This window comes from Periophthalmus magnuspinnatus, chromosome 15 (assembly GCF_009829125.3).
Source record: "Periophthalmus magnuspinnatus isolate fPerMag1 chromosome 15, fPerMag1.2.pri, whole genome shotgun sequence".
Classification (NCBI taxonomy): domain Eukaryota; kingdom Metazoa; phylum Chordata; class Actinopteri; order Gobiiformes; family Gobiidae; genus Periophthalmus; species Periophthalmus magnuspinnatus.
In genome coordinates this window covers 23,813,806-23,831,724 of record NC_047140.1, presented here as the reverse complement: position 1 = coordinate 23,831,724, position 17,919 = coordinate 23,813,806, and the positions used below count along the sequence as shown (strand labels likewise).

The 17,919-nt window shown below is 38.0% G+C and overlaps 2 protein-coding genes across 8 annotated transcripts in view; both read right to left on the bottom strand.

Moving 5' to 3' along the window:
* Positions 1 to 7,562: 7,562 nt before the first annotated feature.
* Positions 7,563 to 13,201, bottom strand: ly6pge (lymphocyte antigen 6 family member pge). The gene is made up of 3 exons (XM_033979303.2): positions 13,132 to 13,201; positions 8,991 to 9,107; positions 7,563 to 7,914 (listed from the first exon to the last, which is right to left on the bottom strand). Exons 1-3 carry the CDS (start codon positions 13,187 to 13,189, stop codon positions 7,721 to 7,723), a joined length of 369 nt encoding a protein of 122 aa, XP_033835194.2. The 5' UTR covers positions 13,190 to 13,201; the 3' UTR covers positions 7,563 to 7,720.
* A 1,613-nt stretch (positions 13,202 to 14,814) lies between these two features.
* The window catches only part of tacc2 (transforming, acidic coiled-coil containing protein 2), a 51,186-nt gene continuing 48,081 nt past the window's right edge, over positions 14,815 to 17,919 (bottom strand). For all 7 annotated transcript variants that reach the window (XM_055227275.1, XM_055227273.1, XM_055227274.1 and 4 more), the window contains 4 exons: positions 17,256 to 17,416; positions 17,027 to 17,133; positions 16,642 to 16,762; positions 14,815 to 15,616 (listed from right to left, as the gene is read on the bottom strand). In XM_055227275.1, the coding sequence (XP_055083250.1) occupies positions 15,551 to 15,616; positions 16,642 to 16,762; positions 17,027 to 17,133; positions 17,256 to 17,416 (455 nt within the window). In that variant the 3' untranslated portion in view covers positions 14,815 to 15,550. The remainder of the gene's footprint in view (positions 15,617 to 16,641; positions 16,763 to 17,026; positions 17,134 to 17,255; positions 17,417 to 17,919) is intronic.

Below are 17,919 nucleotides of genomic sequence, written 5' to 3'. Positions count from 1 at the left end.
AAGGTGTATGGAGTTTAAAAACACAGTAGAGCACTTGCTGTATTACCACATGACATCACAAGGTGGAAAGGGATGTTTTCTGCTTAAACTCATCATAAATATGCAAGATTTGTGTGTTATACATGTGTGAATGAAACAAAACACAACTCCAGGTATGTTTGTGAGTTTAGGTTTTGTTAGTCCCGGTTTGGTCTTGGCTATAGTTCCGCTGGTGTCAAGGTTTAGTCTATCTTCAGTCCTGCTTTAAGATATAAAAGTCAAATATTTTCTAAGTTGGAGGTTGCTATGAAAACTTTGGCTCTCACGGCTCTATGTCCTTATAACTGAATATGTGGGTAATTTAATATCCTGGATACCACATATTTCTTGGGCCAGTTACTGTGGCGCAGACAGCAGTACCTGAAAGGGCAGCCAGCTCGTCTCGCGATGACTGACACCTGGATTTGTGATGATAATGTCGTCATGTGCCAGAGGATTGGGATTAAACATATTTTGATTTAAACCCTGAAGTTTCTATGGCGATGACCTTTCAGTTATAAGTTCTCTGTTGTGCACGAAGGGCCTGGTGTTATCGTCCAGAGATGCTGTAATTCACAGGAGGATTTAGACGTGATTGTGTGATCAAATCCTTCATCAAATTATCAACTTTGTTCTATCACATGTTCAGGTAAAATGTCATCTCCAAGAGAGGAAGTGGCATTTAGATCACGAGTAACTTCATCTTCTCAGCCCACGCCACAAGGAGCCAGTCTCTAAAATATAGCACTGAAGTGGCTTTTGTGGCTTTTAGAATATTCTTGTTGGAAGATGCACATGTATTTTGTTTGGGTGAGTAGTAGATTTTGGCTACAAATCCCATTGTTGAAGTTATAAGGTAGAATTAATATGAAATTAGGGTCAGTGGTGGAAATTTTATTAGTAGAGTACAGATACCAGAGCAAAAAAAATACTCAAGTAAAAGTATCACACACAAAAATGTACTTAATGTGCTTAAAATGCAAAAGTATTAAAGTACCTGTTTACAAATCTACTTTAAAAGTAAAAAGTATTTAGCACAGATTTTGAGGTCTTATAAAGCTTTAAATGTAGTGATTTTGATAAAGATTTGTATGGAGTTTTGTTCAACAGAAACAATTGAATTAATCATTTTTATTTGTATATTTTTGTTTGCTCAAACTATGAACATGTTGAAAACAAACCTCTGCCTTTTCAGCAGGTCTCAAACAGTAATAAAAATACTTTTACTTTTCAGTCCAATTGAAAAATGTAATAGAGGAGAAATATACCTTCTCTCAAATGTAAAAGTAAAAAGTATCCACTTTAAAACTTAAATACATACATCCACAACATAGATCATTGTTTTACATTTTGTTACTTATAAAGCCCTATATTGGTCTTAAATGGCTTCGTAATAGTAATGGTCCACTGACGTCCTGTTGGAAAGTACAGAACAACATTTCACCATGGCTAGCAGCAGACTTTCATTTACGTGTTTTTATTGTTGAAAATGTCATGACATTTTTGAACCCTACGTGTATGACCTGGAGTCTGAATTTTTGGAATAAATGCAAGAAAGTCCAAAACAGTGAGTGGAGACAGAGAGAAGGTGAAAACAGAGCACTCAAGCCTCCAATGCAGGACAATACAGGATTAAACAAACACACATGAGTCTATCCACATGTGCCTGTGAGCTGGGCTTTGGTCCTAACATGCAGCTTAGCTCTAGTAAGATCAGCCTCTGTTTTGGTCCTAGTTGTAACCAGAGGTAGAAGAAGTAATCAATTCTGTTACTTGAGTAAAAGTACAGATACCAGAGCAAAAAAGTACTCAAGTAAAAGTAAAACTATCACATGAAAAAATCTACTTAAGTAAAAGTATTTAAGTAGCTGTTTAAAAATATACTTAAAGAGTAAAAAGTATTTCATGCAGATTTTGAGATCTAATAAAGAAGTGTGCTGAATTTTGTTCAACAGAAACAATTGAATCTATTGTTTTTCTAGTTGTCTTGTCTTGTTTGCTCAAACTGCAAACGTGTTAAAAATAATCCCCTCAGACTTTTCAGCACGTCTCTAACTATCATAAAAAAATACTTTTACTCTTCAGACCAGTTCAAAATGTACTGGAGTAGTACAGATATCTGCTCTCAAATGTAGTGAAGTAAAAGTAAAAAGTATCAACTGTAAAATTCACTTAAGTAAAGTACAGGCACCTAAAATGTCTACTGAAGTATAGTATCTGGCTACTTTTACTTCACTACATTCCACCACTGGTTTTAACAGCTATTTCAGAGACAAAATATGATCTGATGTCCAAAGTTTAACAATCTCTGGAACTTTAGAGATGGTAAAATATTTCATATAATTATTCATTTTGACATTTGCACCTTCTGTTCTCTTCAACCAGTGCTGACCATAACACTGTTGAACATTCTGAATTGAACTATGGGCCCAAAAGACAAACTTTGAACACCCATGCACCTACACCTCCACAGCACCACGACCTCTGCGCCCTCACTTTGCCGCCCAGCCGCTCTCCTACGCACTAATTAAAGCGGAAAAATCTCAGCTCAAATAAAGCTTATGGGTGCTGACGTGGGGCCTGTCTTTTAGCTGTGTGTCCGGCCTCCAGACTCGCGGTTTGGGGTCAGTGTCTATCCCTCCGCAGGGCAGTCTGTTCACACTCTCACACCTGCCTGTCAAAGGAGCAAGCAGCCCAGGAAGAACAAAACACCAAAATATACATGAGAGGAACAATAAACAATACTTTCACAGATCATCATAAAAAAAAGAGATTGATTGTTTGTGGTATGTTTTGTTTAATTGTGATAAGCTCCAACAAAGAGAATCACCATCCTACCAGCAGACTGTACACACAAAGCTGCGTATCCAGGATGTTCTGTTCTAGATCTAGATGTTGTTTTCACTTATAACAAAAGTACATGTCAATAATAGTCGTTTAAACATAAAATTACTCATCATAAAACATCATGCAACAGAATTTCACTCAAGTGTGCTTTTTTGGCACGTGTACCTTTAATAGCAATAACACTATCTTCATAAAACAGTCTGAAATTTGAATAATTTTCATGTAAACACAGTTATTTTGGCCATGTGTAAGGCTACATTTATGCTACGTTTATTTTTTCCCCCTCATATGTAGGAGTTCTGCACATGTGTCACATTATCATTCACAAACTCATCAAAAAATAGTCATCTTTCATCTTAAACAGGCAAAAGCTGACATTTTAGCATTGTCACACTTTCCCATTAAAGGTGCACTGTGTAACTTTTCTGATGGAAGGTCTGCCATGTGATAGCCCCTTGGAGATGTTGTTGCCTTGCTTGGACTGTACTAAAGTCTGACATTAAATAGATCCATGTTGAAGTTCAAGTACATTGAAAAACTCAGACTGTAACAGGGACTGGCTCCAGGTTAAATATGGGCAAAACAAATCTGATTCAACCTGCAATGCAAACATAGAGACAGAAATTTGAAATAAAGTACAAACAAACCCCTTTAGACCACAGTAAAATGTACAATGATTATCCCAGTTGACTCCAGCCGTTCTCAGTGGCACCCTAGAGGCGTAGTCCAATACAACTGCAACTTTGTTTTATGCTGGTTCACTTTGGCTGTGTGAAAGATGTGGCTAGACTGCCTCACAGTGGTCACGGGTGGTATTGCACACAGACAAAAAGTGAAGATGCAGAGATAAGATTGGCAGTTTATTAATTAAGGCTAGTCCATTTTGATGCATTTTGATTACAATTTGTGAACTAGATGGTATAGGCCTAAATAGAGGTAGATGCAACAAGGTTTTAGGTTCAATTACCATGTGTCTTGTCTTTTGTCACCAGAAGTCCATGATCTAACTGTTTGTAAATGAAATGAGTCTAGTTTCACCCTGGGATTCAAAGGCAAAGCTACTTACTCATAGTTGGAGAGAAATGCCTAAGAATCTGAAATAAAACATTGAAATTGTGCGTTCAACATGCCTGTACAAAGTCTTAAAGGTGCACTATGTAATATTTCTGGTGGTGGTGGGGGTCAGCGTCTTGTCTCCAATGAGATGCTAAATAAATGGGGTGAGTTACATCAGAGAAGGCGATGTAAAATGACTACATGTAAATCACTGCAGCTTGAAGGCAGAAGAGAGATCCAGGAGAAAGTGAGTTTAAAAGTCATGTGCCTGCAAACTTACAAATATCCCACCTCCCTTCCTGATTCCTTGGGTCATAGAGTAATAGGCTGCTATATATTCCAGAGACATGAGGAGTTGTGTGGGAGCCCGTGTTGTAGGTAAGTGGGACAGTTGATGGGGACATGTTTAAAAGGAGCAGGTCCCTGTGCCTCTCGTCCTCTGGCTCTGAGCTTCACCCGTTGGACTGAATTATACATGTGCCTGTCATGTGCTGTTGGTGCAGAGGAGTAAACTTTACTCATTTACATAAAGTAACTAGGATCAGGGAGAAACTGTAAAACATATTAGCAAGAAAAGTTTGTAGTTTAGTTTTTGATTGAAGTATCTTTTAGAGGTTATATAAATAAATAGCTATTGCTTTTTGTTATGTAAGAGATTGACATTTTTCTTCTGCCTACTCCTTTAGGGTATCATCTCCTTTTTATGCGTATATGTTAATTAATTAGTGACAGTAGCTCAGTTCGTAGAGTGTTTGTCCACTGATCCGAAGGTTGGTGGTTTGAATCCCGCTCCCACCAGATGAATGCTGTCGTTGTGTCCTTGAGCAAGACACTTCACCCACCTCACCCCCAGTGTCTGCGTGCACTGGTGTATAAATGTGAGCGTGAATGGGTGAGTAGTTCCTTGATGTAAAGTACTTTGAGTGCACTGAAGGTGGAAAAGCGCTATATAAAAATTTGACCATGTGTGACCAATTATTTTTTTCTGACTGAGTTGCCCAAATAAAATGAAATAGGTGAACTTTTCATACTTACTTTGATTGTCATACTTTACTTTAGAACTTACACATTTGATGCAAAGTATATGGAGCCTTTATAGCTGCTGTGGGTCAATTTGTCCTCTGTATTTAACCACCCATGAAAATTTGCATATATATTAAACCTATGTTAATCATGGACTCAAGGTTTAACATATTTGTCTTGTACTTGTTCTTGTTTGGCTGCTTGAGTCCATAGAGATGTTATTGCTCTGTCTTATCTATCTGGCATTCAATTATTGGGTGTTTTTATGGCTCAAAAAAAAAAAAAAAAGTATGCATTCTTGAACAGGCTAGTCTCTATTCTTGTATTATAACCTTTAACTTGGTCTGGTGGTGTTACCTGCTGTTACCTGAAGAGGGATATGTCTAATGCTGGAACATTCAATGGAAAGAATAACATGTTCAAACTGGTAGCGTACTTTCCACCAGAAAAGTTACGCAGTGCATCTTTAAAAGGCCCATATTATGCTGTTTTCTGATCTATGTTATAATCTTGTTTCCTCATCACAAACAGACCTGGAGTTGTGTTTTGTTTCATTCACACATGTTTAACACACAAATCCTGCATATTTAGGCATATTAGAGTTCTTCTCTCAAACCGAAAACACCCAGTTCCACCTTGTGATGTCATCATGTGATAATACAGGAAGTGCTCCACTGTGTTTTTAAATTGCACACACCTTCACTAGAATCATTTACATAATTTAGACCTGGAATTGCCAATCTCTACTGAACAAAATGTAAAACGTAGCTGTTGACTTGAAAACTACCACTTCATGACATCACAAGGTGGAACTGAGCATTTTGGGCTTTGGAGATGTTACAGACTATTAATGCAGGATTACTCAAACATGTGTGAATGAAACAAAACACAACTCCATGTAGGGTTTTGATGCGGTAACAGCATTTTAACATGGCTTAAAGCTCACAAAAGTCCATTTCGTGTAACATCGGACCTTTAAAGTAGAACGGACTTGTTTATATTGTTGTTGTCACCATAAACTGAGCGCAAACGCCACAGTTGAGGATCACAAATCATGTGTAAGTGCCCAGCTGTACACACTGTCTATTTCTCTACCGTTTTATGTGCCACTAATTACCCTGCACCGCTCCAGACTATTGACTAAATCGCAAGATACTAAAGTAATTTCAATCAATGTGTTTCTATAGACTTGTTACAGTAATTGTCTCGGTTCAAGTTACCCCATTAAAAACTATTGATTATCATGGAGAAAGATATAAGACGGCAATATTAGATGCGAAACATTACAAAAGGCTTTTATTTATGGTTTCATATTCACTCCTGTACAAACACACTCTCTGTAATTAAACTGTTTACCATCTCTAATTACAACAAACTCTTATGTAAGAAAGAGTCAATGTTCCCATCCCCAGTAAATTCTATCAAACTTAGAAATACTCAGTCTTTCTGTTTGTATTGTTTGCAGACCTCTACCAAGGCATTGTTATATAATGGGCAAATGAACAACAGTATTTTGAAGAGCCTAACTCATTATCAAACTATCCGGTTTGATAAACACTGGTGTTTTCCTCTCTCTCTCTCTTTCCTTTCTTCCTCTCTAACCCTCCCTCCATCTCTCCTCCACTCCCCTACCTCCCTCTCTCTATCACACACACATACTCTCTCTCATCTTTCTTCTCTCTTTCTCTCTCCTCACTCACTTTATGTATCTTTCTTTCTCTTTCTTATTTCTTCTCTGTCTCTCTATCTCCTGCTCTCTCACAGCATGGAGTTTAGTGAGTGACACAAGCGCGGCTAATGAAATAATCTCTGTCTCTCTCACTCCGTCTTTCTTTCTCTCTTTCTCTCTCTCTTTGCCAGCATGTAGTTTTGTGAGTGACATGAGGCGAGCTAATGAATGATACAACAACACTGCAGCTGTGTTAGAGTCAGATTTAGCCTCGGTTACATCTGCTGCTGCACTGCACACACACTACACAGACTCGCTCCTACGGGCAGGAAGTGAGCCGCTAACAGAGGAGCCAAAACTAACCTGAACGTCAGCAGAGATGGAGATGAGCTTTTATCAAGTCGCTGTTTGTTCAGCCGGGCGTGTTTTTTTTAAAGGCTTCGGTTCATCATCCAAACATGTTGCGCCTAAAACTTCCCCAGTGTTTGAGTTACGAGAACTCCAAACACATCCATCCATACTCATCCATATCCAAACATATCTATACATAGAACCATCACTTCACAGTAAGCACCAGGTTTGTAATCTTGCATTTGTATCTTGCTTTCCTTCAGTTACAGGTGTTAATACAGTTACAAAACACCTTGAAAAAAATGCATTCGTTCTTACTTCAAGCCACATGATTTGCCAATATATATATTTTTTCCGTATACAAATTTATTTTACAGCCTAAATATCTTGTAACTATTCATGAAACTGGTGAAATAGTATGTGGCATGAGGATTTAAAATGAAATCCTGTCTGAACTCAAGCCTTTTAAAGCAACAAGATGAAGATATGAATGTATTTTAATGACATAACAGTGATTTGTGTGAAATTTAATAAGTAAAAATAGATTGATGATGGTACAGGTATTTTGAAGTGAAACTGTAACTTGAGTTTTGCATTTTTATGTCATCAAGAGCAGCAAAGGAAAGCACAAACATAAACGTGGAGTGAACATTTCAGACCCTGTAGGGAGCAGTTGTCAGACGGTCTTTAAAACATCTGTAGGCAGATCATTTGACGTCGTGATGATTGATGATGAGACATTGTTAGTCCTGAGTCCTATTTGAGGAGGCAGAGAAGCAGCAGAGGTAGCAGCAGCAGGAGCCGTTGGAGCCGAGGAGGTCGTGAGGAGAGGTTGGTCACGTTGCAGTCGTTGCTATAGCAGCAGTGAACTTTGACCCCAGGCGCCCGGTAGCCCTGACTGTTGGCCTGACTGCAGAAGGACTTGTACGAGCAGGACTTCATCACTCCACCTGGAAATAAATAAATCAATAAATAAAAGAACGGATCACTGCGGGGTCCACAAAAATTATACAACTGCCTTTGTACTTGTATAAAAGTTTCATGTAGAAAGCCTTTGATGGTGAATAAAGATATACAGTTATCTTATTGTAAAAATATTTATTTATTTCAAAAAGCTGTACCAGATGACCTTACGGACAGCTTTGAGAAAAATCCCCAGAGTAGTTGAGGAAGTCAATTTAAATCTGCAGTCCAAAGGGGTAGTAGGGCTGATTTAGATTTGGTGGAGCACAGAAAGCTATATATTTTCTTGTCTTCTCTTCTAGTGGACTTTCAAGTGGAGGGTCTATCAAACGCTCTTCATGAGGATGTTATTGCTTTATCTGGGAAGTTCCACAACATGGCATTAAACTTATCCCAACGGCAACAGATGAAGCCACCAAGCCAAGTTACACATTGTTTTTCAAAGTATTTTAAGTTAAAAACATCTGCAAATTAATAAATGTAAGATATATTAGTTTAATGCCACACTGTGCAACATCTCAGACCCCCCATCATCACAAAAGTCACGTAGTACACCTTGGTACTTGGAATGGAAAGTTTGAGAACTACTACAAACAAGTTTAGATTATTGTTTGTGGGTCTGAACTTTGAAAGATGAGCAGTCTGCAGTACAAAGTATAAGCCTTTTTACCAAACTCTCTTTTGCAGAGTTAGATGCAAAACCGGTGTGCAGTAAATTTAGATGAGAGAATCTCTGTAATTCACCATGTGTATTACAGCCCTGTTTTGCAGTTGTATAAAAGTGGCAGAGTTGGTGATATTTCGCAGTAATCTGGAGCAGAGGAGTTGCCTGGGCACTGTGGACACATGGTGGCCTAATTAAAGGATATTGACTGAGTGGGAGTTCACAAAGCATTCTCTTAAAAGCACAGCGGGGCCCCCTGTTGGTTGGAAAGTGTCCCTAGACGTCAGCCGGGCACCCATTTAACACAACTATATTTACAAGGTCCTCAAATGAACTATAGTGTGGGCAGTGAGGAGAATAAAGTAGTTAAAGCTAGTAGACTGTGGAGGCTGGACTTACTATCATGGCCAAGCACCACAGAACAGGCGTCGGAGAAACTAGGACATGGTTTGGAGCCTTGCCGGTTACAGTCCTCATTATTGGAGCCCATGCAGGTATAACACTGGAGAGCTTCAGCTGAAACAGAGGCAAGGCAGGTCAGCTTTGGTACAATACAAAAGAGAAGTAATGTGAAGCTCACACCAGGTCCGGAGAGCAATTAGAGAGTTGGGTAGAGTAGCCAAAACTGCAAAACAAATTTACTCAAGCAGAAATCCTAAGTAGTCATCCAAGAAATTACTCAAGTAAGACTGAAAACAATTTGAAAAAACTACTCAAGTAATAAGCTGATCTGATTTTTAACTTCTTTTTAAGTGTAATTGGAAGAACAGAGCATAAAATAATGCACAAAGTCTGGTATTTTAAAGGGATAGACCACAAAACTGATGAAAACTAGGTCTTATCTGAAGGAGGAGTATAAGAAACACAATTGTTCAAATGATCAAATGATGAAGTGAACGTAAAGCTTTTGTTACTTAGACTTACTCGCCGTGGGAAGAGTAGGTTAACCAAAAAATGTGCTCAAGTAAGAGTACTGTTACACTGTTAAATAAACACTCAAGCATGGTGAGTCAGTGAAGTATTTTTCTGACTGAGCACTGGTTAGGGAGCATACACTGGTGCAATTTTAAGTATTCTAGAGTTCTGGCGTGAGGAAACATGCCAAATTTCTTCTGGTTGTTTATTTTCTGAACACAGGGGTACTGCAGACCGTAACCCACACCAAAACCAGAGCAACAGTCTCAACTCTCCAAAACAGACCAGTAACAGATGACTAGACCCTTCATATCAACGTGTCAGCAAAGCAACCAAGTGTCACATACAACAAGAGTTACAAGAACAATAAAAAGTGTCAACTCTGAGGTAAACACAAAATATCAGATTATTACAATGTGCTGACAGTCATGTACTAGGTAGGAAAGGCAAGCTACATCACAGTTACCCTGGGAAAGACTGATGCAGAACTGGCAGCAGAAAATCAGTTCTGCAGCTTTGAACAGGTAGTCAATGAACCTGCCGCTTATTAAACCACTTTAGATTGCGTTTTACGGTGAATACAATCTAAAGTAATTATCTATGTTTGTTGGAATTTAATGAACTTTGCCAAAAAGCATACTTTGTCTTATTTAAAATGCCAACCACAATGCAAACCAAGTCAACCTTTTCCAGATGATCTCACTTAATGACACTGGCCACAAGCTTTCAAATGGCCACGTGTCTACAGTGTGATAACAGCTCTAAAAAGGAGAATGATTCACCTCTACTTCAAACAAAGACTAAAACAAGAAAAACATTGGTATAACTTTCCGCCCAGCGCTTCAGCCTGTCTCTCTTAAATGTCTCACTAAAGCTCTCCAGAGGGAACAAGAGCGTTTTTTTGGAGAAGTTGCTGACCTTTGAAATACCACTTCCTTTTGAAAACTCTCATCCGTCTCCTAAAATCTAAAGTGGTTCCTCTGAAACATCCTTTAATGCTGTTTCCTAAGAGGATCAAACCAAGCCGGACTTAGCAATCACTAAAAGCCTTCAAAGCCAGCGCCACACTACAGTATCTCTTGTCTTGGGTTTCAAAATGCCATTTCTGAAATGTTTTCTCAGGTTTTTTAGGTAGTCATGAAAGAAGAGGGGATGGAGGATATGAAAGCATGCTGAAATCAAATATTTACTGAAAAATGCACAGGTACATTGGTGGATTAAATGTCCTATATTACACAAAATAGACTCTTGTGAGGTTTAAGCCATGTTTTAATGCTGTTACCCCATGTTTTCTTTCATTCACACATGTTTGAGTAACCTTTTATTATTATTCTGTCTACATTTTCAACATTCAAAATGCTCTGTTTCAACTTGTGATGTCATGAAGCAGTATTTTTCAATTTAGCAGCTAGCTTTTACCTTTTGTTCAGTAGAGTTTGGCAAATCCAGGGCTGAAAGATCCAGATGATTCTAATGAAGGTGTATGGAGTTTTTCTGTGTGTTTTCTGTTTAATAGAAGAATTTTGTGAATGAAACAAAACATAACTCCAGATGTATTTTGGATGAGGAAACAACATTATGACATAGATCATAAAACAGCGTAAAACAGGACCTTTAAACTACATTTGGCGTGAAGACAGGAAATCCAACATGGAGAGTCATTAATTGTGGGTGATGACATATTCAGACGATATGTCAATCCACCAGAAATGTGTGTAAACTTTTCTGTTGTGGTTCATGTATTTCTGTAATATCACTTTATACCTTATATTTTAAAGGTTACACTGCAATTATTTTATTTCTATTTTTAATCTTCTTCATTTGATATTTAAAATTTGCATCTCCAAAACAATCTGAATATGATCAATCTTTCGACACACCTCTCACCTCTAGTCCGCTTTAGAAAGTGAGTAGCAAGAATGGAAACAAAACTATAGAATGTTTATATTATTGTAATGAGCTGATATTTTGTGTGATAATTTAGCTCAGAGTTGAGATTTGTTGTTGTTCTTGTACCGGTTCATGTGTCGTTTTTGTATGTGACACTTGGTTGCTATGCCGACAAGATGATGTGAAGGTTTCATTCATCAGTTACTGTCTCTTTTGGAGACGGGCTCTAGTGAGTTGAGACCGCTGTTGTTTTGCTCTTGTTTTGTCGTGTGTTACGGTTTGCGGTAGCCCTTGTGTTCAGAAAATAAGCAACCAGAAGAAATTTGGCATGTTTTCTTACACCAGAACACTACAATACCACAGTTTAATATCTATTTATATTCACATTTTTGTAACTATCTACCCTTTGAACCATGACTAAAGAAAGAGGGAGGCTGCACTCTGTCCCACGCTTGAAATGCTGCAGTCATTAAGAAGACAGAAGAAGAAGACATCTGATTCTACCGGGTGATGGCTAAAGAACAGCATGCTCATGGTCATTTCTAGTGTCAAAGGATAATCTTGACAATCACATATGACAATCAACAACATCCCTTTATTTATACTGTCAAAAGTCACAAGTGTAGAAGTGATTCCCTCCAACTCCAGGTCGTAGGCAGTGTGGTCGTTTTTCAAAAAGTCAGTACACAAATACAAATTACTACTAGATACTACTTTGAAATGTTAGTATCATGACAACACTAGTGCACACAGGACAGGTGAAAGCAGGGGAGTCAACAGGAGGGGAACAAAGGGGTCTGTTGTCCCGGGCCCGAGGGTCTTAAGGCCCCAGAATTTAATCCTTTTCCTATTACAGGGAGACTCATGTGAAGTTTCTTGCCCTGGGCCTCCACATTTCTGTCCATCGACCTGACTGTGAATAATCTAGATAAACGAAACCTCTTTTGCTGTCAGTTGTGTTATTTTGAACCTCTATGCCTACATCCGGAGCCTTAGATCTTTTGTGTTATTGCTGTGCTTTTCTGTTGCTTCTTACGTACTGTACTTGCTGTGTTGACAGGGCGAAATAAATGCCCCCTCTGGTGCTGCCTGACCCCATTCTATCCCCACTGCAGCAGCCGCTCCACACACGCTTCAGGTATTAGCACTCAGCCCTATTAAAAGATTAGCCGCCGCTGGGATGGCATGCTAACGGTAGGCTACAGGATAACAGACATGAAAACAACAGGAAAAAAAAACAGTAAATTAACAGCTATTTTCTTATCTAATCTGAAATCCAGTGCACTATTATATATATGTTAAGTTAAAAGCGTACTATGTATTTTCCAGTGGAGAGTCTGCCACCTGATTGGATTTTTCTACAGTATAGCAAATTAAACTTATCTTTAACCATGAAGACAAGCATGTGACAGCACCAGGCCGGGTTACAGGTCAGATCTGTGGATAGGCGACCCCGCTCACAGTAAGAATGCATGTTTTTTAAGATAGCTTTTGAGCAATGAAAACACCTGTAAGTGTATTTTTGCATCATAGATAAGTCTAATGCTGCATGGAGGAAATTTCCATGCAATACAGCAACATATCCATGGAGTTAAGCAGGTTTTGGACCCTCCATTAGAAAAGTTACTGTAGACTCTAAACCACAAAGTCCACCAATACAACAACAACTAACTGACATTGTTTACAAAGGTTAACATCTTAATTCAAACTTAATAACCCACAAGCAAAGCCTTACTGTGTGTTGCCAGCAGTATTGTAGACAGCAGCAGTGGACAGTATAAGGCTCCTCTCATATCGCTGGTGGTCATCTGGTCACACAATGAGAGGCAGGCCGTTTGCTCCCAAAGACTCATGGGACATAATCTTTGAGCCATCAGATGAGCTAATATCCCTCCCAGCAGGATCAACGCTTCCTCCAGACGCCAGCTCTGTCTGCTCATGTCTGTGATTAGGTCAACACACACGCAGGACTACAGGGATGCTCATGACCTTGTAATCTACAGCAGCAGGCAATGAAGTAAAAGATGTGGCTGTGCAGTACCTGGTGTGATCATATTAAAGTTAAAGTTATGATTCTGGTAATGTAAAATTATTGGGCATTTGTTATTCATTTTTAAAAGTTTGAAAAAGTAGTTATTTGAACTAGGTTTTGAGGTGATTCAAAAGTATTTGTAAATTTGTCTGCAACTTAATTTCAGCGCAATTTTTTGAAGACATTACCAACAACACTGTATATTTATTAGTATATTTACAAGGCATAAATTGTTGTGCGTAGTAAGGAAGAGTTTGTCATTATAATTAAATATTTAGAGGAGCGCTATGCATCTTTTCTGGTGGGGGTAATGCCACCACGGAGAGGTTATTGGCTATTGTCTAGATTATTCCATAGTATGGCAATAAAGTCTTCTATTTATTACATATTACAAGATTTTCTTGCTAAAAAATACCTTGAAAAACCCTTATATTTGACTTGTAGCTTGGCCTGGTAGCACAACCTGCTTGTGTCCATGGAGATAGATACGTTTAATGTCATACTATGGAAACAAGCAGGTGGCAGACCCTCCATCAGAAAGTTACATACTAGCTTTTAAAGGTCCTGTATCACACAAAGTTTACTATTTGTGAGGTTTATTATGAGTTTTGTGCCATGTTAGAATGTTGTTACCTCATCAAAAACAGACCTGGGCTTTTGTTTTGTTTCATTCACACGTTTGAGTAATTGTTTATTATTAGTCTGTCTACATCTCAAAAGCTCAAAATGCTCTGTTATCCAAATGATTCTAGTGGTGTGTAGAGTTTAAAAACACAGTGGAGCACTTCCTGTATTACCACATGACATCACAAGCTGGAACAGAGTGTTTTCTGTTTGAGAAAAGTGTATTGAACATGTGTGAATGAAACAACACACAGGTCCAGGTATGTTTTTGATGAGAAAACAACATTATAACATCAGAAAATAATGTAATGTGGAAGCTTTAATCAACTAGTCACATACCCCAAGATCATTTAGTTAAGTGTATTGTAATGACCTGTTATTTTGTGTTTAGCTCAGAGTTAACACCTTTTGTTGTTCTTGTAACTGTTTATGTTGTTGTTGTTTATGTATGTGTCACTTGGAAAGTTCTATTCGGCAGTTACTGGTCAGTTTTGGAGACTGGCTCTAGTGAGTTAAGGCTGCTGCTGTTTTGCTCGTTTTGACATGCGTTACAGTCGCCTTTGTGTTCAGAAAATAAACAACAGGAAAAAATTTGGCGTGTTTTCTTATACCAGAACGCCACAATATGAAGCAGAATATAAATATGTTTTGTTGTTCTCGTAAAGTGTAAAATCATAAGTGTAAAATCATTATCTCCAAATGCCTCCACTACGAAATATTGAGTAAACCTGAAATATTAGAGTCATAAATGTAAAAGGTCAGTCCATTGTTGTATTGCCATCTTTTATTGCACGTTTGAAGCCAATGCTGTACAGTAGCTGTGCAGAGAGTCAGTGTGACACACAATGCAGTACGAAGACATCCATCCAAATTAAATTACTCCTGGTCACAACTGAATACACTTACAAGTTTTATATATCATCATATCAAAATAAATCCCCCAAAAATAAAGTTACACAATATCATAGCTATGACAAATATCTACAAGGTTACATGAAGGAAGCAGGTCAAATGACTATCAAAATGCACTTTTTATACTTTCCGGAAGTATATTTACAAACATTAATATTACTATCCTTACATGCAGGGGGGCTACAGATATATTTTATAGTGGTGTATCAACAAGGTAGGTCTCTGTCTCTCTTCTATCTTTGTCTTTTAAGAGGAGACAACAACAAGAGCGGGTAAAACAGTCTTCTCCCTCAGTGGCTGTCATGGCAACATCATTAGATATAATTTAACTCAGTCATTCACGTCAACAATGTACTCTCAACAACATTCGCTCCCAAGTCATATGGTACATTTCCAAAACTTTAAAACCAGACCCCAATACAATATACAGTGACATCTATATGTACAGAGTTGGAAGCCAGTCCAGTGGATTTCTGTACATGTATGAACATGACCCCAAAATAAAGCTTTAGTCTGTGTTTTTAAAGTGGGGTGTTTTTAATCCAGTTTATTCCAGGGTTCCTCTTTGCAGGACGTCACAGAGCGGTTAACTCTTCCCCATTTTGGCAATCAGCTCGTCACAAATTTTCGTCAATTCTTCAATCTCTTTGTTCTGTCAAACATCGATAAAAGTGTTAGGACATACATAAAATATAATGGGGAGAATTTTAATCAGTGACATTTAACCACACAGAGGATTGGCTGTGGACCTCTCCATTAAAAAGACCATATTTCCATATAATTGACTGATTAGAAATGATTAGATCTGGATTTGATTAAATAATTGCACTGGCCTACATACAGGGGTTTCATTAGGTCTATTTATTTAAGTTAAGTAGAAGGTAAATACCTCAGCACTGGACAGTTAGATTACAATGTAATGTGTACTTTATGTAAGCCTAATTGAAACTAATTGAATACTCTCAATCACTCAGGCAACTGCCATGTAAAAATTGAGTTACAAAGAAATTCAGTTTCAAACTCTACACATCATAACTTGGAGAAAGCAGATATTTGGCTCGCCAATCTGTTGTGACAGGTTTACGTCTAATTCCTTGCACTTTTTTATTTTTATCCATATGAATCTCTGACGGCTTGACAGCCTGGTAGAGGTTTACACAAACTTCAGAAGTTAAACAAACCAAAATTAGATCATAGCCTGAATCCTGGCCTCGGGGAAAGTTAAATATCTGGAAAAACAGAGATAGAGCTGCAATATATGCACTAACCAAGCATATACTGAATGTACTTCATATCATCATATTATGAATGTACTTGATATCACCATAGTGTTATGTGGTCACTTCTATCACCTCTTGTATATAATAGTTTCTGTAGTATTTTTGTTTTTATTCGACTTAGATTGTTTTTTTTTAAATCCTATTAAGTATTTTAATTCAACTTGAAGTATTTATAAGCAGTTCTTGTACTTTACAGTTTGAACTTGAAAGACTGCATTTCCTACCAGACGGAAAAAATAAAGGTTATCTTATGTCTTATGTAATATTTTTAAATGTCATGGTTAAAATAAAATCAGTCTTCTTAAGGAGGGCTTCATTTGTGTGTTTAGCAAACACACAATTAAAACAAAGAGACAGTTTTACTTCATTCACATTATATTAATTGTAATTTTCTGACCTTCTGCTCCAGTGTCCTCTCCAATGAGTCCACCTTCATCTGCTCCTTTCGCAGACTGGCCTGGTACGCCGCCTGCTCCTGTTTGGACTTGGCTCGCACTTGTGCTATCTCCGCATTCGCCCTGAACATAACACAAATGCAGAGTCACCTCTTCATAACCCCCACAACACTTATGTAAACATGCTTACATTTGCAAAGCTTGTGTACAAATAGCGTACTTTATAAAACCTTACATTAAATAGCACCAACTAATCAATAGAAACAGTTAATTACATTGGCCTTCTTCCAAACTTTCTTCATTGTGGTGAAAGCAATATATTGTTGCTTGCTTCCTTTGGGGAGCATCTAAATGAACTTGATATAATGAGGGCATGTATTGACTTACTTGTCTAGTTTCTCCTCCGCGTGGATCTTAAGGGCCTGATAGCGCTGCTCCTCTTTCCGTACTCTGGATAAATACTCTTGCGCGCACTTCTTCAAAACCTCTTCATTCTGTGATCACAATGACATGCATAGGTTAATTACTGGGCACAGAGATAATGGGAGAAATATACAATGGCTGTAAATGTTGGCTATATTGGGGTAATTAATTTGCATGTGTCTCTTTGGGTCACCTTGCGGAAACCTTCCAGCACATCCTTCATTTTCTCATAGCGCCTGAAAAGATCGGCCAAAGATTTTTCCACTGAGTTGAGATCGGCGAGAGCTTGGTCTTTCTCCAAAATTAGCTGCTGGATTGTGTGGTGGGACAGGGACTTCTCCTTTTGGTCGTCCTCTAAAAGAAACACAAATGCATAAGGTTAAGTTTGTTTATTGGGGCAGTGTTAATGAAGAAGTACACTGTAATGGACTCTGTAGAGGAGAAAACGACCTCTATTGACGACAATACAGTTACATCCACTTAAACCAGATGTGCCAGATGTGAGGGTTAGTGTATGACTTTGACACTTTTCAGCATTAATGACTTTATCAATGAAGCATGCAAAATAAATAACTTTATGATGGGAAAATTGACCACACTGTTAAAGACAAGCAGTAGTTCTTGTTCAGTAGACTGTGCTTCACAAAAATGGAATACACTCCAAGAAAAAGCAAAACTGGATATGTTGGTGACACAATTGCAATTTAGTAATGTGGAAACGCACTTTTACACACACGTTGGGTAAAGAAAGAAAAGAAAGAAAGAAAATTTGTTGCTTTGGATGTCAAATTAAAAGGTTAGGGGCACTGTATTTTGGAAAAGGAACAGAATAGTGAAGATAGTTTACAATTTTAGGT